The 26,928-nt window shown below is 40.8% G+C and overlaps 1 protein-coding gene across 1 annotated transcript in view; it reads right to left on the bottom strand.

Moving 5' to 3' along the window:
- The window catches only part of ARHGEF26 (Rho guanine nucleotide exchange factor (GEF) 26), a 130,737-nt gene extending 104,721 nt beyond the window's left edge, over positions 1-26,016 (bottom strand). The window contains exons 1-4 of the mRNA XM_012642947.1: positions 25,889-26,016; positions 24,365-25,500; positions 23,003-23,042; positions 18,104-18,249 (exon numbers count right to left, since the gene is read on the bottom strand). Coding sequence (XP_012498401.1) covers positions 18,104-18,249; positions 23,003-23,042; positions 24,365-25,450 — 1,272 coding nt within the window. The 5' untranslated portion in view covers positions 25,451-25,500; positions 25,889-26,016. The remainder of the gene's footprint in view (positions 1-18,103; positions 18,250-23,002; positions 23,043-24,364; positions 25,501-25,888) is intronic.
- Positions 26,017-26,928: the final 912 nt, after the last annotated feature.

Consider the following 26,928-nt stretch of genomic DNA (forward strand, 5'->3'; position numbering starts at 1 on the left):
TTATGGTAACTTAATTAAAGGAGAGTTTGCTGAAACCAGTATTTCAAACTGACCCCCTTCACGTGAGGCCCCAGTGGTTTTACACCTTGGGACATGGCACGATGGTAAGATTTGAGATGCATAAGATCTGAGATGCCTTTCTGTGGTAAAATGGCAAAAGGGCAGCTATGAAAAGGAGGTGGGAAAGACAACTGCTTAACACGTTAACTGCAGATGCAGTCTGTTTTAGAAAGGGGAACCCAGAAGATGAGGATCTGGAAAATGGTATCCTCAAAACTATTTCTGTCCATCCTTACAAAGTCATCATGAATCCCCAGGAGTGTGATGCATACTCTAATGTGAAGAGAGCTGGTACACAGTTCTCTCTACATTGTCCTGTCGTGAAAAAGAAAACAACTTTTTCCAGTCTTTGGAAAAAGTTAGAAAGCAGTATAGTAGAGTAGAAAATCAATAGTAAAATCAGCAATCATTTACTAAACATTTATCATGTACCAGGAAATATGCTAAGCGTTTTATACCCCTTTTCCCATTCAATCCTCATAAAAATCCTAGAAAGTTGATACTGCTCTTATTCTCATTTCACAGAAGGTTTAGAATCCAAGAGCACACAGCTAACAGGTAGCAAGGCCAGGATCTGCATCCATGCATGTCCAATTCCTGGGCTCATGCTTTTAGTCATGCTTTATATGGGTTAGGAACCCCCTGTTTTCTATGAGAGGCACCCCATTTCTAGGATTGGGATATCATCACTAAGACCCCTTCTAATGCCAGGTCTGTACCAGTTTCCATGTGTTTTTTTGGTCTACCTACATTGTGGAATGTTCTAAGCCTTACCCACCAGCCTAACCCTGGGTCAGCCTGTCAGCAATAATTCAAGGCTAAAAAGGCTTCTTCACGTATTTTAATAAGGGAGGAGACTGGCCAGAAGAATGAGACCCTTCACAGCTGTTACCTTTGATTAACCCTGAGCAGGAATTTCACAGGATTTCCTGCATGACACACAGTCCTGGCAGATGGATATGCAGGTGCCATGCCCACAGTCTACAGGTAAGGCCACCAGGAAGAATTTCCACAGCACTGGCATCTCCACCCAAATAGAGTTCAGACCCAAAAATCTTATGGGGGAGAGAATGAAACACCCGGGCTTAGAGACTTACCCAGATGACAGCTAGTTTACTGAGGGATTAAGAGTATTTCATTCTATCAAAAAGAGGGGAAAATCCACAGCTAAAGTAGTTGCTCTTTTGAGGGGGAAGACAAGGTAGTTTGGGAAAGGGTAAAATATTAATGTACAGAATTATCATCTTTCACTAATACTAACATGACAAATAGTAAAATATTTCTTTAATTAAAAAGCCATCCTGTAAGGAACCAGTGGCTCACACAAAACTACTGTAATAGAAAAAAAAAAGAAATTCCAGGAAGTGTTCCTGGATTATGATTAAGAAAACTGAAGTGCAGCACACTGGGGAGCCTGAAAGTTTACTCTAGAGAGTTTGACAAAGCAGCTAGCTCACTGCGGCTGGCTGCCAGGCCACTGCCCCCAGGTCTGTCCTCCCACTGCCTGCCCTCCTGCCTCAGCCCCTCCATATTCTCTAACAGGACAGGTTTGCCAGCTTCTTCCTCCAGAGCCCAGAGAAATCATTTTGTCTGCCTGAGGCCTTCCACAGTCAACTCTAAATCAAGTAGCACCTGAGAGCAGGTGCCTGGGGTAGAAGGGCATGAGCAGGCAAGATGATGTCAGAGACTGGAAGTGTGGAGAGATGAAACCAAAGAGGGGGAGAGAGTGATCCAAAAAGGGGGCCCCAAGAAGCTGGCAGAAGGCAGAAAAGAGACAATTAGGGGAGAATGAGAACACAGACACATAATATCAAGTGGAAATAAACGAGGAAGGAACCAAGGGAGACAGGAAGGGAGGGAGGGAGAAAGGAAAAAGAAGGAAAGAAGAAGAAATAATATGTACAAAATTTGTAATAGGAAATACCTATGGAAATTTTCAAATTAAAAACCAGTGACCTTATCATCGTACTTAAGTAAAAAATCATTTGAAGGCCCAGGCTTTGTTTGCATGAAAAAAATATGTATAAAGCATATGTTTATACCTATACTTTTAAAACGTACATGCTTTTTGCAGTTAGCACGTTTTTGCTAAGAGAATCTAAAGCATTGCCAAGTTTATCACATTTCTGCAAATGCTCCCCTTGTCTCTATTTGTGGAAAAGAAAAAATAAAATACCATCTTCTAAAACCTATGAGTCCTATTTACTATCTAAAGTGAAAGAAATCTAAAATTGTACAGGATCCTTTTCATTTTTAAAATATACATTTTATACTAGAGCTCCAGCCGGGTACAAATGGGAACAAACAACCAGCCAAAGCAACACTCCTTTAAACACATGGACAGCCAAAGCAACCTCAACTGAACTTTCTTATTCCTCACTGGCTTAAATTTCTTATTTAAATATGTCATCAACAAGTAGAATTGCAAAAGTAATTTAATGAAGCAGTAAGAACTGGATTTAATTTGAGGTTTTTGTTTTTGTATAATTTAACCAAATTCATGAATCTGCTCAAATCTGGCCATGGAAGACTCCAGACTCTAAAGACAAAGTATGAACACATGTCAGTATCTTCAACATTTTAAGTGAATAACAATTAATTCAAATCAAAAAAACAGAATGTGCAAGACTATAGTTCTGACATATTAAAAATATGAACATATATCTGTGGCTTGTCAAGATAGTGAATACATAGAACTCACTGTTATAATAGTTTTAAATTCATAATTATAAATTATATATTCACTGTTTCAATCAATGCTGAAATTCTTGACCTGTGATCTTTGTAACTGATATATTCTGCATGTCCAAAGGAGACAGAAAGGAATAATTGGCTATGCTTAATATTGAACACTACAAGATACTTCTATGGATATATATTTCTCTAGTTAGACCCAAAACATACTTTATGAAATTTATAAAACAGTAAACACCCTAAATTATTGACCAAAAAGTTAATCATTAGATACTTCATCTAAGATTCAAGTTGGTTTCCTTCTTGATCCCTTGTGCCATGGTCCGAATGTCTGTACCTGCCGCCCCAACCCCTCAATTCATGGGTGAAATCCTAACCCCCAAGGTGACAGCATTAGAAGGTAGAGGCTTTGGGGAGGTGATTAAGCTCTGCCCTCATGAATGGGATTAATGCTCTTAAAAAATAGGTCCCATAGAGACCCCTCACCCCTTCCACCATGTGAAGATACAGCAAGTAAGCACCATGTGTGAGCCAGAAAGCAGCCCAAATACTGAATCTGCCTTGATCTCAGACTCCCCAGCCTCAAGAACTGTGAGAAATAAATTTCTGTTGTTTATAAGCTACCCAGTTTATGGTTTCCTGGTATAGGAGCCCAAACTAAGCCACCTTGCCAGTCTGAGCTGCTCAGGTGAATATCCTACGAAGGAAGAGACAGGCTTAGGCAGTGAGTCCATTACTGCAGTCAGCACGGTTACACTAAGCATCTTCACCTGACAGAGAGCTGTGTCAGGAAAACCAAACACTTTGTGCAATATTCCTGGGTCTTCGACTCCACTAACTGGAATAGGTTATGAGTCAAGTTCTCTAAGCCCCCAACAGAACCCTAATATTTCCATTTACGTAGAACCTATCTGTGGATAGAGCTGAGACTAATAGCACTAGTCTCTTGACCAATCAGATCATCTTTTTCTATGGGATAAACAGAGATATGTTCTCCCATGACTTGATATTGTTTCTAGATAAGATGAGTATGCATTCCTTCTGTTTTTCTTCACCAGCCAGGGAAAACAGAATGGGAGGACCCCAAAAGACTGATCAACCAAAAAGACTCAGAAATGTAGGTAGTTAAAAATTATATCAGACATTCACAATCCAAGATCACTCTGTTTCCATAAAGCACTAATTTACATTGAATATCCATTTGAGCTAAGACCTTTAAACTTGTCAGAGTTCACTCACTTACTGAAAATAAGCTGGTTATTCATGCCTACTGGTGATTCTCTACCCACAGGCTTCCTTTCCCAAGAGCTCAAGTGGGAAGGGATTGCAAAGCAAAACTACAGCACAGGACACAATCACTCTCAGGTCCTTTCTACAGACTTAACACAGCCCAGGTTGTCCCTGAGTTACAAATGAGCTAGAGTTATTTGACTGTAAACAACATGGGAACAGCAGCAATTTGAGAGTATGACTGAAGTCATTAAAATGAAAAATCTGCCAAGGTCCAGAAAGAGGGTCCACTGTAACCAGACCTCATAGGCTTTCTCCAGCCCCATGGCAACCACGAGGAAATGTTCTGGGACATCACTTCACTTAAGCTATGGCTGCCACAGAACATCAGTTTCAATGGCCAGAGATCTGTATAACCAGACCAGATATAAGGTCAAGATGGGGTCATTCTTTTGGGGAGTGATAGGTAAAAAGAAAGAACAGTATTTAAAAAAAGGAAAGGTAAAAGATAATGGTACATTTAATAAAATCATATGCTTAATTTAAAAATAGGCCAGTGACCTCCTAATTCATTTGTTAAAAAATTTGATCTCCTTCTGATCTACTGATGTTAAAGTTAATTCTATAATCCTCACCAAAGTTCTTGGATCTCAAGAAATGTTATAATAACAAGCACCGAGCCTCAAGCAGGTAACATCAGGTTTTCTAAAACGATGGCAAACTCAGATAAAGCAGGCTAGGGCTTAGGGCTTTTGCCCCTCTATGGCCTATGTCACCCTCTGCATACAGAACCGGGACTTCTGAATGAACTCAAATTATTTCAACGCAGATACGAGGCTGAGAATACAAACCACAAACAGGTAATTAAATGTACAAGAATAAACTGCTATGCTTTGTACGATTTCAGGGACAGGCGTGTATTCCTTCATTTGCAGCCAGCCCTCACTAGCTTCCTACCGACCTCTTTGCAATTTCTGATTCAGAGTTCTTGTTAGTCCTTAATTTATTTCTCAAATTACCATTGTATCAAATGCTTAACATGCACCAGGCACTGTTCTTTCCAAGCATCTAAACCTTATAACAACTCTTTGAGGAAGGTATCACTATCCCTAGTTTACAAATAAAAAAGCAGAGACACAGAAAAGTCAAGTCATTCACCCCAACAAGGGGCAAACCTGGGCTTCAAACCCAGGCCTGCCTGTCCACCCCCAAAGCCTGAGCTCTTAATCACTGTGGCACTCTGCCTTCTAAAACTTCTGAGTTTTTCAAGAGCTATGATGTGCAGCTACTCTTCCCCTAAATTAAGTTCCTCCCCCGGATACCCCAGAAACCACATCTCTCATTGGCTTTGCCACTTTCTGCTGCAGTGAAAACTAAGCTGTCAGTGGGGCTCCCTAGTCAATTAACTTGTTGATTAGTCCTGACATTTTTCCGCTAAACAAATCCTCTTTTTCTTGTGGCTCTCTCTCTGCATTCCCCTCTGTGGGTTACCGTGCCTGGACCAAAATGTCTTCATTCTCTGTCCCCCAGATGAATAAGAGAGATGCAGTTCTCATATATCTATCAGCAATTAAGAAGAGAGAAAATGAGGTTAACAAATATATGAAACAATAGTGACACAGAAGTAACAAGGATGAAAGGGAATAATTTTAGAATACAAGGGCAATTTTATAAAATTATATAATCAAAGATTAACAATTTTTAAAAAGTGAGCTATTTAATAAAATACTGAGGAACAGACCAGACTAATAGCAGTGAACAGTTGAGAGGCTGGGATGGTGGTGAAGTCAAAGTAGCTGTCAGTCTTAACTGTTATATTTAACTTTTTAATAAGGAGAATGTATTTGTATCACTTCAGTGATTCAAAATAATTATTTTTAAAAAGTAAGCTTAAAATTTTGAAAAACTTTAAATTGAAAAATGAGAAATAAGGCCAGGCGCGGTGGCTCACACCTGTAATCCTAGCACTCTGGGAGGCCGAGGCGAGTGGATTGTTTGAGCTCAGGAGTTCGAGACCAGCCTGAGCAAGAGCAAGACCCTGTCTCTACTAAAAAAATAGAAAGAAATTAACTGGACAACTAAAAATATACATATAAAAAATTATCCGGGCATGGTGGTGCATGCCTGTAGTCCCAGCTACTCGGGAGGCTGAGACAGGAGGATCACCTGAGCTCAGGAGTTTGAGGTTGCTGTGAGCTAGGCTGACGCCACGGCACTCTAGCCTGAGCAACAGAGCAAGATTCTGTCTCAAAAAAAAAAAAAAGAAAAAATGAGAAACAAACTAATGACTAACAATAGAAAATTAACTGGAAGAACCAAACATTCACTTATTTGATAAAACAGTATGCCAGCTTTAAAAAGATTGTTGTGATAAAAAGAAAGTTTAATGACATGGAAAGTCATTCGTAACACTGTTAGAAGAAAAAAAAGTAGTTTATAAAACAGCTGGTTTGGTAACATGAAAAAATATTTACAACGTTGTTAAAGGAAAAAAATAAGTGACAAAATTATTATTGTATTTTTGCTTAAAAGACCAATTTCTATATACACATTTAAAAATAAAGATCTGAAAAGTTATATACCAAAATGTAAATAGTGATTGGTGAAGGGAAAGATTTCAACTAGTTTCTATTTTCTTCTTTTTATCTATCAATACTTTCTGATTTTTCTATAATAAACACGTCTTGGCTTTGTAATTAAAGCATCATTTTGGATAACAAAAATGAAAATGTTTCAACATCCTCTCTTAAAAAAGACAGAAAACAAGTAGAGAAGACAAGTGGAATTGTTTAAGGATGCCGATAATACATGTATTTCTTTGTTGACGCCAAAAGGGAAGCTAGAGAAATGAGATAGATAAAATAGATAAAAGAAATAAAGAAACTAAGATAAAGGACGGCCATAAGAAAAAAAGATTTCATTCAAGTCCAAACCAAGCATTGGTTTATAAACCAGTGCTGAAAGTGAGTGTTGACAGGCAGATCTGCAAGCGTGAGACAGAGGAGAAGGAGGCCGGGCTCACAGTCAGGGTAACTGAGAATGACGCTATTTACGCATACTGAAGGTATGAGTCAAGGGGCTGAGGAAGGCAGAACACGTCTGAGGTACCTCTCTTGCAGAAGAAAAGAACACCTGTTTCGAAAAGTGGTGCCAATGTTGTAGATGACATTTTATTTTTTTTATTTTTGTAAGTGGCCGGTGGATAGGAATGACAAACTCCAAAACAACAAGTTACTTAGAACAACACTGACGCTGAAGTTAATTTCTGAGGTGTGCAAAAAAAAATCTAACCTGAGCAAAACCTGCTTTGGAAAAACGGGTAATGGAGTAAACCGATGTTTTACATTAGATGTACAAAGCATGCGATGATTTGGACAGGAATTACCTTACTGCATGGAGATCTGAGAAACTGATGCAGAATTACCGTCTTTCTTTTTCCCTTTCCCTATGTATGAAGCTTTATTCAAGTCATTTATACTTGCATTACTTTTATTCCCTACTCTTCTGCTCCACTAGCCCATCTAATTTAAGTCGTATCCTATAGAGGGAACTTTCTTGACCTTCACGCTGTTCTCTGTCATTTCTATTTGTCATTCACCTTGGCATTCTGTCTTACATTTTTTCAAAAACTTCATTTAGATATTCCATTTCTATTGTCTCTGGACTAGGCTCTAAGCTCCTGGAGTACAAGATGGGTTTTAGGCTTGTTTTATTTGCTCCATCCACTACAATGCAGTGGGAAACAAATGAATTTTGGAGTCAGACAGTAAGGTTTTCATATGACAAATTATAACCTCTTAGTTAACAACAAAATAAAGTTTGTCTTTTGATGAACTGATCATTACCTATTTAAATGTAACACAACAGAAATAACGTAAAATACCATAATATGTTGTAAGTACCAAGGTTAACTTCTGTTTTGTAAACCATTAAGGGAAAAATATAGTTTACAAAACTGTTTTGTAACACAAAAACTGATTTTGTTTGAAAAACACACATGCTCAAGCACACATATTTGTTTACAAGGTAAAACATATTTCTCATTATGTCAATGCCCCGATAAAGACCGTGGTTGCAACGTCTATGCTATGATGTGTAAATTTACAAGTCAGTCACAGCATTTACCACTCTGGTAGATCCCCACAAAAAAAAAAAAAAACTGTTCTACTCACAGGCTCTTCGAAAGCAGCAGCCCAAAGTGGCCACGTTTCCTACTATAATACATCTTAGAGGCCAAACCTGATTGGAACAGAGCTAGTCAGGCACCTGTCCAAATGACAGTAAATGTTTAAGTGGCTTATTAAGTGAGGGAAGAGTAGCTGAGCCAATATGATCCTCTCTCTCAAGATCTAGGCTGGGCATGGTGGCTCATGCCTGTAACCAACACTTTGGGAAGCTGAGGTGAGAGGATCACTTGAGCCCAGGAGTTTGAGACCAGCCTGGGCAACATAGGAAGACCCCATCTCTACAAAAAATTTAAAAATTAGCCGGGCAGGGTGGCACACACCTGTAGTCCCAGGTATTCGGGGGGCTGGCGCAGGAGGATCACTTGAGCCCAGGAATTTGAGGCTGCAGTGAGTTATGATTGTGCCACTGCACACCAGCCTTGGTGACAAAGAGAGACCCTGTCTTAAAAACACAAAACAAAACAAAAAGATCTAAACTGGGCAGTTTTATATGGAAGCTGAAAGGATGACGTGAGGGTGGAACAGGGCTGTGCTGGGTAACCCCAAGTTTAAGTTCAAGAACTCAGAAACTATGAGTATTCAGAAGCTCTCAGGAGAAAAGGCAGGCATAGTAAAAAGGGGAAATTGGCCAATTCATGAGAAGAGAATCAACAGGCAGAGTTGCCAAGTCTCATTATTGGCAGAGCACCAGAGAGAAATATGGTTCCTGCTCTTCCAGATCCTTAAGCACATGTATCCATTTTTTGAGGGAACTTCAAAGGCTGTTTCAGGTAATCTCAAGACCCTAACTAAAACAGCAGGAGAGTAGCCAGATTTAACATTGCGGAGTCTCAGGTGACTTGATATAAAGTAAAGAACTTGCCCTCATAATTTTTCACAAGAACTACATAAGCTGTAACCCTGGCACACAATAAGTCCTCTTCGAGTATTTGGTCAATAATTTAACTGCATGTAAACAAATCAATATTGTGATGCTATGTGGCAGGTGCCAGAGCTACAGCAAACCTGCAAGTCAGCCATTGCACTGCCTGCCCACATGGAGACTTTGGACCCATGTGGATATAAGGCCTTCCTGCTGCTCAGCTGGGCAGACAACAGTCACAGTCCTTTGCACTCCACTACCAAAAGCAGAGTTTCTTGCCCCACCAAAGTGGAAACTGCTCTATTTCTGTGTTACTGCAGTTTGATGGGTTTACTTCCTACATCAAAGAGGGAAATAATCAGCAAGTTTTTTTTTCACTGGCAATGATACCTCCCTCTGCAGAAGCTGTCTATTGAATTTATAGTACTTATTTCCTCAAATAGAAATATGGATAACAAATGTCCTAATAATCTTAAGACATTACAGTATAATCATTTTTTTCAACAAGATATATGTGCTCTATACAAATTCAAAAAAATGTGAGTAACAAATTTTGAAGAACTAATTCTATCTATTTATCTGTCTATTTATTTATTTATTTATTTAGAGAAAGGGTCTCACTCTGTTGCCCAGGCTGGAGTGCAGTGATGCAATCATAGTTCACTGTAACCTTGAACTCCTGAGCTCAAGCAATGCTCCCACCTCAGCCTCTTGAGTAGCTGGGACTACAGGTGTGCACCACCATGCTCAGCTTTTTTTTTTAAGATAGGGTCTCAGTATGTTGCCCAGGCTAGTCTTCAACTTCTAGGCTCAAGCAATCCACCTGCCTTGGCCTCCCAAAGTGTTGGGATTACAGGCACGAACCACTACGCCCAGCCTAATTCTGTTTTTAAAGATTCAACAGTAATTTTGAAGGTGACAATACTCTCCAATGATCATACAGACCAACCACTATGTGAACATGGCCCTGAGAATCAGTTCCATCATTGGACTGAGGAAGGAGACATCAAGAAGGCAAACACAAGAATCTAAAAAATGAGTCCACAATCCAAAGCTCGGTATTATAGAACCTTTCCCCACAGTTACTCAAAACTCCTCAAAGTAACTGATCCTTCTCTTTTTTTTATCTAATTATGCTTTATTCCTACCGACTGCCAATGTTTTTTAAAGTATCCTGTCCCCCTCCCCAAAAGAAAAACCTAATCAAGAATGAAGCCATAATTTAATCTTATTTCATAGCAAGCAATACCTTGGAAGTCATCAGTGTGTGATGTGTTTAAAAGCACAAGATTGATGAGATCAACACATGAGTCCAGGTAAGACAAATGGCCCAGGGACTGAGCCTAGAGACCCTTCAACATTTAGAGATTGGAGGGATGAGGAAAAACCTACCAATAAGATCACAAAGCTCCAGCTACACCAGCCTATTTCAATTCCTCTCACCCACCATTACCCCAAAAGGGTCTGCAAATGTGACATTTTCTCTGCCTGGAACTCCTCCATCCTGTCCCCTCAGCTTTGTCCCGCCACCCATCTAGACACTCGTCAGATGGCAGGTCACGTCACCTTCTCTGACATCTTCCTTCAACTGACAGCACCTTGCCCAAACAGGTACTCTTCCCCAGCAGATATCACGGCAGCATCAACATGTCCTTCACAGTTTCACCACAGTTGTAATTCTGCATTTATTTACTGGATGATCTGATATCTGATGTCAGCCCTGCCGTTCAGGGTATTTGCAAGGACATGAAAACAAGGTGGAGTGCATTCTTGCCCTATCTCCAGGGCCTAGCACAGGCCCTGGAGTGGAGCAGGCCTTTGATAAAGATGATGAATGAAGAATCAGTCTCTCTCACTGATTTTCTACTCAATGAAATTTCAAAAAGACCCTCTCTGTTGGCATATCTACCACTCAGTTGCCCTTTAATTACTCAGCTCCAACCAAGTAGTTTTTTTTCTCACTCTCTCTCTGTTTTTCAGAAGGGGTTATATGAAGTTCCAACACTGCTGTAATTCAAATAAAGAAAAACTTTTAAAGGTTATGTTAACAACATGGAAACTGCACTCAGTACATAGAGAGCTACAGTAAGTTGTTTCTAGCATTCGAAAATAAAGTCAACAACAAAAAAACCCTCAAACTGAAACTGAAGAAACAAAACAAAAATTATAAACAAATACTTACATGTACATGCATGTGCATTTTTCCAGAGAAGGACTATGGTTCATGGTTTTAATTTGATTTTTAAAGTATTTATAATCCCCCAAAAGGAAAGATGATAAATTTATATCCATTCTATACAATAATGCACCAATTATAACACTGAAGATCATGTGTAGACATGACATGATTTATACGACACATTGTTCAAGAAAAAAGCAGGTTGTATATTATTAATAATCTGTATATTATTTGTGTAAGTACATGTAATCTACATTTTTTCCTTAAATGTACACATGTGGATTTTCAGAACTGCATTACAAAATTGAGAACAGCATTATCCATGAAGAAGGGGAGAGGGGCTCAAAAGAGACTTTAGCCTTATCTGAAATGTCTGAATTCTTTTCTACATGGAGAACTTGGTATGTATTGCTTACATAGTCAAAGTTAATTTCCAAAATGTTAAGAGAATACCACAATCCAATTATACTGAAACAGCAAGGCCACGTAGAGCCTGGTCCCCGGCCCAGGCTAAGCAGTCCCCACCTTCAACTCTCTTAGCTAGCTAGAATGGGAATTCTTACTGAGGTCTATCTTAGTCTGTTTTCTGTTGCTTACAACAGAATGCCTGAAACTGGGTAATTTATAAATAAAAGCAATTTATTTCTTATCGTTATGGAGGCTGAGAAATCCAAGGTCAAGGAGCCCCATCTGTTGAGAGCCTTCTTGCTCGTGGGGACTCTCTGAAGAGTCCCGAGGTGGCTCAGGGTGTCACATGGGGAGGGGGCTGAGCATGCTAACAGGCTAGCTCAGGTCTCTCTTCCTCTCCCTATAAAGTCACCAGTTCCCCCTCTCATGATAACTCATTAATTCATTAATCTATTAACCATTAGTCCATGGATAGATTTATTCACTCATGAGAGCAGGGCCCTCATGATCCAATCATCTCTTAAAGGTCCCACCTCTTAATACTGTCTCATAGATTAAATTTGAACATGAGTTTTGGAGGGAACAAATACTCAAACCATAGCAGGGTCTCAGGTCTAGGCACATGGACCTCTATTTCTGTTTATAAAGACACAAAGATTCCAGAAGATACACTGTCCAACTTGAAAGTATAGACTAGTATATGCCTGCAGTCCTGTTTAAACTATGAATGCTAAAAGTAAGTCAGACATGAAAATGAGAGTATTTTTCTATATTTTAAACACAAAAGATATAGTAAAAGGCCTTAATCACTATTTAAGGTAAAAAATAATGTTATGACATTGCTGTGCTACAAAACTGTAAATAAAAAATTATATGACTGCAGAAATTACTATTTTAAGCAACAAGTCACTGAACAACCGAAAATTCAGACAAGTGTGAAAATGCAGGGAAAAGAATGAAAGTTTAAATGCATTAATTGGCCGGGTGCAGTGGCTCTCCCCTGTAATATTAGCACTTTGGGAGGCCAAGGCAGGAGGATCACTTAAGCCCTGGAGTTTGAGTCCAGTCTGAGCAACATAGTGAGACTTCATTTCTTCAAAAAATAAAAAAATTAGCCAGGCACAGTGGTGCACCCCTGTAGTCTCAACTCTTTAGGAGGCTGAGGCAGGAAGATCACTTGAGCCTGGGAGTGTGCGGTTGCAGTGATGATGATGCCACTGCACTCCAGCCTGGGCAACTGAGTGAGACACTCTCAAAAATTAAATAAATATTAATAAATAAAAATAAATGCATTAAGCATTTCTGCAAACATAATGATATTCAGGTTTATTACATCTGTTGAACTCTGATTTTTAGTAGAAAATAGTATATCTTTCACAATAAACATAGTGTAAATTCTAAAAAAGGTAAGTCCAATCAGATTGAACTGATAAAACTCCGAAGTGTCTGTTGTATTTTCAGCTGAATTAAATTATATTTATAATAAAATTGCCACTTCTCAAATTTTCCTTTCTCACCCTGCAAGCCCCTGCTGTCACCCAAAGATAAACCGCATGTGCCTTAAGAGCTGAGCCCAGAACCAGAGCCTGGGGTCCAAATTCTAGATCTCTCATTACACCATTAGCCAAGCCAAGCACAGCTGAATAAATACTTTGATAAAAATATAAAAAACCAACCCCTGACTAAAGAGTTTAAAATCTTTGAACAAACTGAAGAAATATTCAAAATGTTTTAAGATTACTGATAAAGCCACATGTTGGCAAGTACAAAATCGGAGTACAGTAGGTACTGAATACCTACTGGTAGGTATTGAATACAGAACACCCTTTTCAAAGGTACCTGGCATTTCAAGGTGAAGGAAATTACACAAACACACCCTATGGCAAATAAATGGGGTCAGGGCACAGCTGGCAAGGAAGGGTGGCTTTGGTGCTGTCACTGAACTTAACAAAACAAACACTGGTTTCGCAACAGTCATTTCTTAGTACATGTATGGTATGTGATTTTGGAAGGGTGGGGGCGTTATCAGGATAAGAAAAAAAAAAACTCCAGTCAAAACCTATCTAAAAGAAGAGACAGTAAATACTTGTGGGATCCTATTAAAGGATGAACTTAGGGAAAATCTGAAGCCTAGCTGGCCACACACCTGGCACTAACTGTAACAAGCACATAGTGTTCTAACTTTGACTGATACAATCAATATTTTTCTTGAAACCCACATGCTTTTCCCAGAGGTCCAAGAACTGTTGGCTTAGTCCTCACACTGCTGTTTCAGGTGAGTCACTGCAAGATTCACCTGTGTGCGGCAGGTTCTTTGTGTCTGGGCACAGGTCCAGATAATCATCTTTAGAGGCCAAAAATGACTTTCCAAATTCATTGAGGTTTCAAAACCTCAATGAATCTCTTCCACATACGACCAACCAAACACTGGGAACAATGACCACTTAAATCATTTCAAATACATTCACGTTCCCCAAGGCCTGAAGCGCAGCACAAAGTTATATTCCCCGGAGTGAAGAAATCCTGTACTTCCAATTAACGACAGATCTAAACACCTGGAAAGTCAAGTAAATGAAGAATAAGTCTGTCCCCATACTCTAAGATTAAAGAGCCCAGGTTGCATTCTTGACCACAAGAGAACGGTTCGTCTCTATATGGAGACTGTATTGGCAGAGACACCACTGCTAAATACATTGACCATTAATTTGTTTCGTCCTACCATAGAAGTCTGTGGCAGCCTAAATGCTCAATATTCTATTGAGGCCCAATCAAATAAATGCCCTTCTTACTCAGTTCTAACTCTCCTTTATTACTAGATGGCCACAACCCTACAGATAAACCTGTCCCAACACTGTAAATGGGGAACCACCTGTCACCTGTGTAGTTGAACACTGCCCTACCTGGCACTGTCCAATGAAACCAAAGGAGACAAAAACACGCTCAGACAAATTGCACTACAGACTGGAGGCTTAAAGACCTTATGTAACAACCATAAATTACTGCAAATTGCTGCACTTCAAAAGAGTCTTCAGCATACTGAATACTTCTTACAGTCAACTGATGAGGAAAGTTTCATCATCCCAGGAGGCAGGCAGGTGTTTGCAACAAAGATAAGAGATTTTTAGAAAATAAAACAACCAACAGGAGCTAATGCATGTGTGCAATCACTCACTCCCCTCCTAATTAGAAAGTCAAGGTATACGCCAAATCGCGACCTAACCCACTGCCATAAAACCCCTTGTCCTACTCTCTGGGATCAAGGCCTTACTCCAAGAAGAGTTTGGTGTTAAAATGTCACATGCAAGATTAGATGCGGTCTGCCCTACTAATTTGATATATTAAAAGTTAAGCATGGAAGGGTGATGTAATATATATACATGAAGTGGAAGTCTTTCAAGACCTGCCCTAAATGCTGCATGTCCCCTACAAGGAGGGATCAGGGGATGAGGCCAGACAGAGAAATGGAGGTGCCGATCACTTATGAGAAACATCCTGACGTTGTTAATGATTCATGAAGCCTCCTTTCTTTAGGGTCCTAACTGCAACTTGGACATTTACTAATTGGATAGGCTTCTAAAAATGTAAGCGCTGTTTTCTGGTGTTAAAATATCTACTTCTTCCTAAAAGCCAGAGCTGGCTGTATCTTCTTGGTAGATAGAAAACCCACATGAGAAGGACAGAAGATAACTTCAGGATAGTGATTACTTCTGGGGAGGCAGGAAGGAGAAAAATACTGGAAAGGAGGGAGTGATTAGCTGAATATGTCTAAAAAAATAGAAGCTGAAGCAAATACATTAAAATATTAACATTTGTTCAATATGGGTAGTGGGTACACAGAAATCTATTACCTTTACCTATTTTTTAAATTTGTCTGAAGGTTTGAAGTACTTTACACCAAAAAAATTAAAGTAAAATTTAAATGACTAGGAAACAGAAAAGGCAGAAAGAAAAATGTAGGCTGGTGTCTAAGCAATGCTAAGTGGCAAAGTCCAATCATGCTACTTTGATTAAATAAAATTGCCAAGTAACACAATAAATACACACAGGCCTCCTGGGAACACTCAACTCCGAGATAACACACAGTAAAGTTAGAACTCACTTTATGGTTTTATATTTTATTACAAGATGGTTTTTTTGTTTGTTCTTTTTTTTTGAGACAGAGTCTTGGTCTGTCACCCAGGCTAGAGTGCCGTGGCATAAGCCTAGCTCACAGCAACCTCAGACTCCTGGGCTCAAGCGATCCTCCTGCCTCAGCCTCCCGAGTAGGTGGGACTACAGGTGTGTGCCACCATGCCCGGCTAATTTTTTTTTTTCCTATTTTTAGTTTCCTAGCTAATTTTTTCTATTTTTTTTTTTCTTTAGTAGAGACAAGGTCTTGCTCTTGCTCAGGCTGGTCTCGAACTCCTGAGCTTAAGCCATTCTCCCTCCTCGGCCTCCCAAAGTGCTAGGATTACAGGCATGAGCCACCGCACCCGGCTGCAAGACAGTTCTTTGATATCAATCTTATTAACAAAAGGCACATCGGTATATTTATTTTTTTGTGAAACAAAATGCATATCCACATCAGAAGCTGAACTGAAAGATATGCGCTATTATTTAACTGCATGTACATTTGTTCACCCAAATGAAAGCTGGACTTCAGGAGGCATAAATACAGAGCCTGATTTTTAGTGCTAAAGCTAAGTTGGATCAGCATGTAACTGCCACAGAAATCCACATTTCTGTTTAGCATCAGAGGCCAACAGCAGGATTTAGCCCTGTGCTAACAAACGCAGCTGCTGCCACAGAGAGAAAAACTCAAAAAATCCACAGCCTTCTGTCAGATCCTCTACCAAATGGTCTACATGAACAACCAAATGAACTGAATGACAGCTATTCAGAGCTGACATGGCCCCATAAACCTTGTCACCAGCTTTTCCACATTATCTGTTTTGGTAAACACATATCATTGAGATCATTAGATTAGGATATAAGACTGTCAATACAGCAACTCTGTGCATAGGTGTTACCACCTTACCACATGCAAAAATCCAGGGCCAGTTTGGCCCACAGTCATTTCGTTGGACTCACACATTTCTTTAAACTTGAATTGGGGTAACACTCATAAAAGTTTCTATTTCTGTATTCTCTTTTCTAAATAGAAGATCTAGCCACACTGAGACCCGGTATTCATGTGATTTGAGCTAAGTAATAGCTGCTCAATTTATAAAAGACCTGTTTACCACTGCCCCTCCCCTACCCCCTAGTGCCTACACACCAGCATCACCTATTCACACGACCTGCCCTGCCACTGTAGGCATTTTAATCTGCGGCATAATACTAAGGATGCCACACCTTGGAGGCACTGGGAATGTATGGATTCTCCTTAGACAAAATTAGGAAGTGGCCTTAAGGGAAACAGAGAGAAAGCGCTTGGTCTCTAGAAATTTTAATTCCAATACAGGTTAGAAGAGGGGAGATAGAGCCTGAACCAGAAGTCGTATCCCACCATCACACACATTCCTGTGGTCCTGGATACTCAATGCCAACGTAACTCCTTTTCTTACGCTGGTGGGTTCCCTAAATACATGAGATTTCTGACTCTCAACAATGCTCACTGTGGCTTAAAAGGGAATTGCTTCTGCTCTGATACTGCCTAAGGACTCACGGAGGTGTACTGGCTTGTTTTTGATGTCATGCTCCCCCACCCAAGCCAGCCATGGGAATTCCTTTCTATTTGCTAATGCATCAGATGCACGAAAATGTGGTGCCCAAATTCTTATCAAGTACACTAAGCATCACACTGACATTTTATAAGCCAGTAGGAGAAGAAATGATGGTTAAAAGACAAAAGATGTTTGATGGAGAGAGGAGAAATTACTCAATACAAAAATAAGTTGATCACAAAAATAAGTGTCAGACACATGCACACATAAGATGCACAGAGGGAGATGGAACAGAATGCCATTCATTAATCAGCTTCAAGAAAATAAGAATGTGTCTGTATCAAATGAAATTCCCAAGGAAGAACTGCAATAAGCTCCCTATTGTGCATAGATACATATACAGGTACATATATACATATATACACACATATGTGTGTATATCCTGAACTTTATCATAATTATGGCTATATACATATATACACACATATGCCTGTATATGTGTTTATAGCCTTAACTATGACAAAGTTCAGGATATATTAAGTTACCACTACACATATATTATACTTTAAAAAAGACATCTTACAGTAGGAAGGTCCGAGTCCACAGTATAACAGTCTCAAGATACTTTATCAAAACCTAATTTTCCTGATCAGAAATGTCAAAGTTCATGTTCCCATTAGTGCCTGCACAGTTTTGAGAAACATTTCACAGTCTAAAAAGACAAGTTTTTTTCCTTAGGGTTACAGGATCACTGTCAGAAAAAATGAAAGCCATGTCCACACCTAATTTCCACCACTTGGTTTTTCCTCCCACAGATACAAAGAAGGTAAACCCTCACCGCAGAGAGCTGGCTCCATGTGGATCTCAGTGGCTTATGGTGAATCACGATTTTTTCATCTGACTTCTGTTCTTTGGGCTCCGACTCTTCATCAGAGTCAATGTCGAGGGCCTTTTCTTTGTAGTTTTGATATAGCACAGCGTTTTCTGCAAGAAAACAAGCTCTAAGTGTCACTAATTGCCCTCAATCATTATGCAACTTGTTCTAAACAAAATTCCATATTCACACATTTGGTCTCCAGTTTAATAAATAACAAGGAGAAAAACAGATTTTGTCACTGAAGAATAATTACATAAAAGTCATTTTCTCACAGCTCTGTCCCAAACTTGTCTTCAGGGGAAGGGGAGGGGCCCATACACAGAATGCCAACAGAAGCAAAGTTTCCCTGCCTCTGCTCACTACTCAGGAAGGACAGTCAGGCCTATTAAATCATTATCATTTAAGTTAAACTGAATTCACTACCCTACCTTGTCTTCAAGGTGCATCAATATTCCTTTATCTATTTAGCAAACATTTACGATACATCTATGATGTGCTGAGAGTAAAATGGAAAACAAAAGACACCTCTCATGAGCTAACAATTCAATGCAAAATCAGTCAAATTCACTCATGCATTTATTCATTCAACTGTTATTTAGAAAATGCCTACTAGGTGCCAGCAACTGCTTAGCACTTGGAATATAATAATAGACCAAAGAAATAAAAATCTCAATCTTCATCAGCTGATGTTAGAGCATGAGAGAATAATTGCAATAAACAAACAAGTAACTTTTATAGTACTTCAGATGCTGATAAATGTCACGAAGAACAGTAAAGCAGGGAAGGGGGCTGGAAAGTGCTGGGAGGAGGGTGTGTAGACGTTACACAGGATGGTTTAGGAGAGCCTCATTGAGGTCACATCTAAGCAAAGACATGAAAGAGGTGAGAAAACAGCTGTACAAAAGGCTGTACAGCTAGGGAAAGAGCATCTCATCAGGCGAACAGCAAGTACAAAGGCCCTGAGGAAGGAGTCTGCTCGCTGTGTCTGTATGTGCAAAGAGCAGCAAGGAGGCCTGTGTGGCTGGAGTACCATGAGGGGGGAGGAAAAGTATAGCAGATAGAAATCAAGGGTGAGTAGAGGGCCTTGCCTCATTGTCATTGATGGGACTTTGATTTCTACACCAAGCGAGATGACAAGTCACCGCAGGGTTGAGGACACAAGTGATTTTACACAAATACATACCTATAAACTGAAGGAATTATACACAGGTGCTCTGAGAACAGACTGTAAGCAGGGAGTGATCTAGTCTGGGGGTCAGGGAGGTGTCAATGAGGAAAATCTAAGATCTGAAAGCTAAGAAGATACAGAGCTAAAGAAAAAGCATATACAAAAGCCATAACAGGAGCATAAGGGGTAACATAATACAGTCATGCACCGCATGATGCTGTTGAAGTCAACGACAGATCACATATACAGCAGTGGTCTCACGTGATTATAGGTGAAAAGTTTCTATCACCTAGTGACATCATAGCTGTCCTAATGTCACAGAACCATGCATTAGGTCATGCTGGTGTAAACAAACCTACACACCTACTGTGCTACCAGTCATATAAAAGTGTAGCACATATAATCATGTACAGTACATGATACTTGATAATGATAATAAAAGACTATGTTACTGGTTTATGTATTTACTATACTGTACTTTTTAACATTATTTTACAGTGTAGTCCATCTACTTATCTAAAAAAAAGTTAATTGCAAAACAGCCTCAGGTCCTTCAGGAGGTATTCCAGAAGGCACTGTTACCACAGGAAAGGACAGCTCCATGTGTGTTACTGACCCTGAAGACCTTCCTACGGAACAAGACGTGGAGGTGGAAGACGGTGATATTGATGATCCTGACCCTGCACAGGCCTAGGCTAACATGTGTATTTGTGTCTTAGTTTTTAACAAAAAGGTTTAAACAGTAAAAAATTTAAAAATAGGAAAAAGCTTATAGAATAAGGACATAAAGAAAGAAAATATTTTCATACAAAGGTACAATTTGTATTTTAAACTGTTATTAAAAAAATCAAAAAGTTAAAAAATTGAAAAGTTTACAAAAGAAAAATGTTACAGTAGGCTACAGTTAATTTATTATTGAAAAAAGTGTTTTCTATAAATTTAGAGTAAACTAAGCGTACAGAGTTTACAGTTTACGTTAGTGCACAGTAATGTCCTAGGCCTTCATATTCACTCACCACCCACTAACTAACTCACCCAGAGTAACTTCTAGTCCTGCAAGCTCCACTCATGGTAAGAGCCCTATATAGATGTACCATTTTTTATCTTTTATACTGTATTTTTCCTGTACCTTTTCTATGTTTAGACACACAAATATTTACCATTGTGTTATAATTGCCTACAGTATTCAATACAGTAGCATGCTGCATAGGTTTGTAGCCTAGGTGCAATAGGCTATAGCCTAGGTATACAATAGGGTATACTATTTAGGTTTGTGTAAGTTCATTCTATGATGTTCACACACTGACGAAATTGCCTAAGGACACATTTTTGAGAACGTACCCTCATAGTTAAGCGATGCATGACTGTATCTTAAAAGAACTAAGGAAGGTCAATGTGGCTAAAGCTTGGGTGTGTCTAGTCACCAAACAGTGCAAGGCGAATTGAGAGATGAGCCAGACAGTCCAAATCAACCAGGGCTCTGTAGGCTATGCTAAAGAACTGGATTTTACCCTAAGTACAAAAGGACTGAGTTACTTTCACACTAATGATTGCACTTTATCCTGAATGCAGTGCGAACCCACTGAAAGGAAAGATTTGCTTAATTTAAAGAGCAAAACACTGACTACCTCAGACTAATCTGGATGCTATTTGGGGTGGTCAATGAAAGACAATGGAGATTTGGGCTATGTGACTTAGAACGTATTGATGATAGATTGGATATGGGGGCAGAGAAAGGGAGATGTTAAGGATATTTCCTAGGTCTTCAGGTCCTACAACTGGAAAGTAGAAGATGGGAACACCAGAAGAGTGGGGAAGATTATGAGTTTGTTTTGGGACATATTGAGTTTGAAATGCCTTTCCCATCTACCAAAGCAAGGAAACATCTGCCTCTTTTCTCATCAACTGTAGATTGTTCTGAATGCACCATGACTAAAGTAACACTGGAGTCTACACAAGATTTTACTGATCTCTGATTGTTCTGCAAATATAAAACAGATTATAAGAGTAAATAAAGACTTGAGTTTCTCTGGTCTTCGAAGTACTTGGTGGTTGGCATAAAGTATATGCATAACATTGCTGGTACGATTTTTCATTCTCACAATGTCGCCAACAGTATCATTAACCTCATTTCATGTAGCTCAGTGAGGTTAAGGTCAGTGTCACTCAACTCATGAGGCTAAGCAGTGGGACAGGAGCCCAGGTTTGCCTGGTCTGAACATCATGGGTTCTCACTACTCAACCACACTGCATCCTGAGTTTCATTTTAATCATTAACTATAATAATCCTGCATTCCTCATGAAAATGTGAAAAAGAATTTCTATGTCATCACATTTGAGAAGAGACGAAAGCGAATACATAGAAACAGCTCCTTGTAAAAGGAAAGAACATAAAACTAGTTAAATTGAAGGTCTGCTTTCTGACTTAAAAAAAAAAATCTCAAAATTGTTAACCCTCTGAGGCAAAGGTCACAAAATCAATGTCAAATTCCAGATGTAAGGCATCTCCCTAAGTAGATATTAGGTAGTTTCTCTGTTTACTTTGTAGTCATAGAGTGGTACAAAAGGAAGGAAACTAGACTAAGAACCAGATCTGTGTCCTAGTACTGGCTGTGTTATTAGCTGTGTGACAGTGGACAAGTTACTAAACCTCTCAGAGCCTCCAGTTTCCTCAATTATAAAATCAGAGAGATGAATTTATCCTAACCAGCTAAAATACTATATGTGAATTTCTTTTCCATATAGTTCCTAAGATTGGTACAATAAATGAATTTTTATAAATTAGTCATTTTTAAAGGCTTAAAATGGGAAACTCATCTTTATAAGACGTGTATAGGGAAATGTTTTGTAATCACCCAAGGTTTAATATTTTATAACTCTAGGTGGTTTTACAATTAGCTTTACTTACAGAGGGGCATTCCCTTCTTCATTATTCCTTAAAGGTCAGGAAACTTTAACATTTCAAAGCATAACAGAAAGTAGTTACCTTCACCACCACCAAGACCCTACAGTCCTATACAAGGGCCGCAGCTGGGACTGCTCCCTTAATGTTCTTCCAGCTGGCTGACATTTGACCCATTTGTTTACAGAAAGTCCACTAATCTGATTAGGGCTTGAACACACCTGGTTAGAGGTGCTTTTGTTTTTGAGATCCTTTACAAAGTACTATATGGGTTACAAATTCTTAAGAATATGTTTGTGTCAGCCAGGAGAATTATATTTCCCCAAAGTTGAAACTTAATAAGGAAACAGGAAGTCAGAAATGATAATAAAATGTAGAAATATGGGGAAAAGAATATTAAGTCAAAGGAAATGTGACCTAAGGAAATATGACCTCAGATCTATATGCCAAACTCTCAGAATTTTTAACTAAACAGCTAGAGCTTGCTCTTCTTACTCTGTCTCCGTTTTATTGAGAAAGATGGGGATAGAGCCAAAGTAGAGAAGAATTAAAAATCCCAGGACATGGACTGAAAAAGTTATCAGCTTATACAAAATGTCACTAATTATATTCACTGTTGGTATTACTAGATGAAAATTTAGCTTAGTGCAGAGCTTTGGACTGTATAATTTGAAAAGAAGTTGGACATACTTCTCATCTTAAGCATTTTTGTTACTGCAGTTGGATTTCAACTTATAATTGGTATTCCACATTGAAACAGCAATAAAAGTCTGGAAAATTAAATGCTTACCTTCCCCATCAAACGTTCCTTGTCCTTTCAGCATTTTTTTCTAAGAGACAAGAAAAGCAAAAAAAGGAAAAAAGCAAAGCAAACTATGTATGAATGAGCCAAATAGAAAATACAGCTATTTTAAGTAAAAGTACTTTTTTTCTTGTTACACTCATTAGATTTCCAAAAGCACCCAGCAGATGAGCCCTAGAGCAGTTCACTCGTATGACCACAATTCACTGAAACAGTAAAATAAAATACACAAGGTCCTCCACACCCCATCAAAACAGATTGAGAATCCTCAAATGACCAGCAGTTCAACTCATTTCACTATCCGTGATTCACCATCACTGTTAAATTGAACTTTACTATACTTGCAGAGTTGGAAAAAAAAAACAAACACATAAAACGTTATGTAATTTTTTTTCTTTAAGACCATAGGCTCTAAAATAAAACAGGCTTGCTTGTGTATTATGTATGTGACATTTATATAGCCTAGTTCCAGTTCTCTGATTAATCAAGAAAAAATGTCACGGCCAAAAAGAATCTCTGCCCTATTTGCTGAGATCTGCCTTCTAGGGAAGGCAGCACACACTTCAAAATATCCCTCTCTAGTTTTCCCGTTTCTTTATGTCTTATTTGGCAATAATTTAGTAAGTGCAGCACCTAGTCCTATACCAAGGAGCAATACCACACAGTTCACTCCAACCTGAGGTTTTCAGCTACCAATCTGTCAAATGAAGTCAACGATAAATGGGCATAAAATGGGAATAAAATACAACCAAAGGCCACAGTGACAAAAATAAGCAACAAAAAAAAGACCACAAACTATATGTGTCTTTTTTGACTCTGGCAATTGATTTCAAAATTCACATTTTACCTGAATGACATCAAGTGTGTCATCACCACTCAAAAAACAATTCAATAAGTAAAAGCAGAAAATAATCAACAGACTCAAACGGGAATCAGTTTTTCCCATATCAGCTGTGATAACAGCTACCACCCACTCACACCTCTAAATGAACACCAGAGAACCTGACAAGTCAGGAGAGCAGATCTAAGCAAGCTCCCCTCTCCCTTTCAGCTACCTGTATTAAAAGTGCTCAGGACTCACTCGGCCAATTCTTAATTTGATGTAAAATTCTCCCTTTTGTCTTCCAGATTTTGCCTGAGCTTGAAAGTTAACTGATAAGAGTTTCACGTCTTTCCACAAAGTTGCATTAAACAGTGGCCAAAAGATAGATATACACAGGTAATCAATAACAAAAAACAGAATTAAAAGAGAATAACTGCTCCTGGTTTCCTCTGTGCTGCTCCTCCTCACCCCCAACACATTCACTTTTGGCGTGGAGAACTGCATGCCACACTCCTGCCCACTCTTACCTTTATCCTTCCCAGGCTGGAAAACTTCTCCTTGTCTTCCATCACTGCTTTCAGAACAGGCTGGGACATTCTGTTCTTCTTCTTCGAGCTGGTGGGACTGTCAAAATCAAAGCCACTGACCACCGCCCTGCGATAGGACGTGGACCTCAAGCCTCTCCGCAGAGACCCCGGGCTATCCAAGTCGTTCTCGACCTCACCCTCCTCCCCTGCGTGGCCCAGGGGTGCTCCAAGGCCTTCCACCATGCTGCGCACCTTGAGGAGTCTCTTATGGGGCTCCACATTCTGACTGTTGGATTTACTTATTTTAATTTCTGAGGCCAGGCTCTTCGGAATGATCTGCTGCTTCCCTACTTTGAGGGCGGCGGGGCTGTTTGTACTCAAAATCACGGAAGGATTCTCGGGGAGCTCATTCTCCTGTGAGGGCAGCCTCTGGAGGGGGAGTTTTTGTTCCGAAGACCTTTTCTGGGGCGCAGGAGAGAGTCTCGAGGGTACCGGTTCGGGGTCTATAGCCAACTGACGGGATTGCGAACCGAAGTCAGGAGAGTCTTTATTTGGGGCAAAGCCATTTGCAGTAGGGGAAGGCACCGGGCTGGCCAACCCAGTCGGGTCCTCCTCGGGGCTGCAGGGGGCGAGTGCTTTAGGAGTCCGCGGGGGGCGCAGCACAGGCGGCGGCGGCGAGGAGAGCGAGGTCACCACGCCATTGGCTGGGCATTTCGGGGAGCCGCCCGGCACCGCTTTGAGGACCTGAGGTGACTTGGGCCGTCGAAATCTAGGAGAGACAGCCCTGTACTCCAAGGAGACCGTCCCACCATTAGCCACCGCTCTCCGATGGTCGCCCAGAAGCAGGGGACTCCTGCGGACCGTCCTGCTGTCCGAGGCGGTGGGCACCTGGGCGGGAGTCTGCGCTGCGCGGAGCGTCCCTCGGTCTTCCACCGGGAAATCCGTGATCAGCAACCCGCTGGGGCTCTGATAAGACTGGGGCCTCGGCTTGCTCCGGCCCAGCAGCTGGGGCGGAGGGGTCGAACGCCTCCGCCACAAAGGGTTTATGCTTTTGCTAGAAAAATCCACTTCGCTCTCGCCGTCCATTGCGGGACTCGGGGTAAGCTCCGGGAGGAACAACACGCAGCTAGTTTTGCCTAAAGAGGAAAGAAGTTATGGAACTTTGCCTCGGGACAACCGGGCACGCCTTGCAGACTCGCGCGCCCGGAGCCCGGCGGTCGTCCTGCTGTTGCGCGGGACACGACTGCACGGCACTTACCCGCCCTTTCTCGGGCAGAAATCTGGGCTGCCGCCCAGGAGGATTAATCCAATCACCCTCGCGTCTCTCCAAGGCCCAGAGGCCACCCGCATGGAATGAGCCCGTCACTAATTCACGGGGTGCAAGCCGATGTACAAGAAACTTGGGACGAGTTCAGCTTTCTTGGGAAACTCGCCGCGGGACGCTCCCGTCCGCCGCCATCCGGCCTCCCGCCCTCATCGTGGGTACCCTCGCGCTCAAACTGTCCGGCTTCCAGGTGAATTTACCTTCCGGGGCTTGCAGAGCCCGGGGCCAAGGAGCACCCACCGCCCCGTGGGTCGCCCGGGTCCGGGACCAGACCGCGCTGCAAGGTCTCGGGAGAGCGCTGCAGCCGACCGCGGCGCCGGCCCCGCCCTCAAGCTTAGGCCTGCCCCAGGTCTTGGCCCCGCCCAGAACCGCCCCAGTCGCTGCCAGAAAGTAGCCACTGTCTCCCCGCCCACGCGTGCCTTGAAAGTGCTCCAGTCTCTGTGCAAAACAAATGAGGGCACCTGAGCGAGCTCAGGGGTTTCGGGCTGGTGGATGTGGTCTGGTGGCGTTGGCGGCACCCGAGCTGTGGGCGCACGAGGTCGCTGCCGGGAGCACATCGTGGGAACGAGCGTGGGAGCCCTTCCGAGGTGCAATTTATGAACCCCTGAACCGTGGAGGATCGCTCTTGTTGCAACCGAGAACTCACGGCAGAGTAGGGTTTGTGAAATGCGCGAGCAGCAGCGCAGAGTTCTCACGCAGAGAGCCATGCACCTCTCAGCATCGAGTGGTCTTAAATCCATTGCTTAAAATGCCTTGCAGTACAGATAGATTTGCTTGTTTGTGCCTAAAGTATTTCCAGAGGAGGAACTGGCAGTTGTGGGGAGGAGAACTGGATGGCTAGGAAACCGTAGAGAGGGAGAATTTCATTTCATAATCTTTGAATTTTTTATGCTTTGAACCTTGAATTACCTACGAACAATAAACGCAATTTAAACTACAAAAAAAAAAAAAAGGTATTGGTACGTAGAATAAAATTGAAAATTCTTGCTTTGAGTTACAAGGCGCCACCGACCTACCTCTTCAGCCTAGTCTTTCCTCCATTACTTCCTCCCTCACTATTCTTTGGCCACACTTACTTAAAGTTGGACTCCTCAGAATCTTCCCATTTGTTCCTGCTTGACCTCTTGGCTTGTCACTACATCAGAAAGGCCTTTCCTTGCCCCGCCTGAATTAGACCACTGCCCCGTTTACTTTCCCAGTCACTTGTTCTCTTCCATTTACGCACTTACCACGATGTGTA

This window comes from Propithecus coquereli, unplaced genomic scaffold (genome assembly GCF_000956105.1).
Source record: "Propithecus coquereli isolate 6110/MARCELLA unplaced genomic scaffold, Pcoq_1.0 Scaffold19, whole genome shotgun sequence".
In the NCBI taxonomy this organism is placed as follows: domain Eukaryota; kingdom Metazoa; phylum Chordata; class Mammalia; order Primates; family Indriidae; genus Propithecus; species Propithecus coquereli.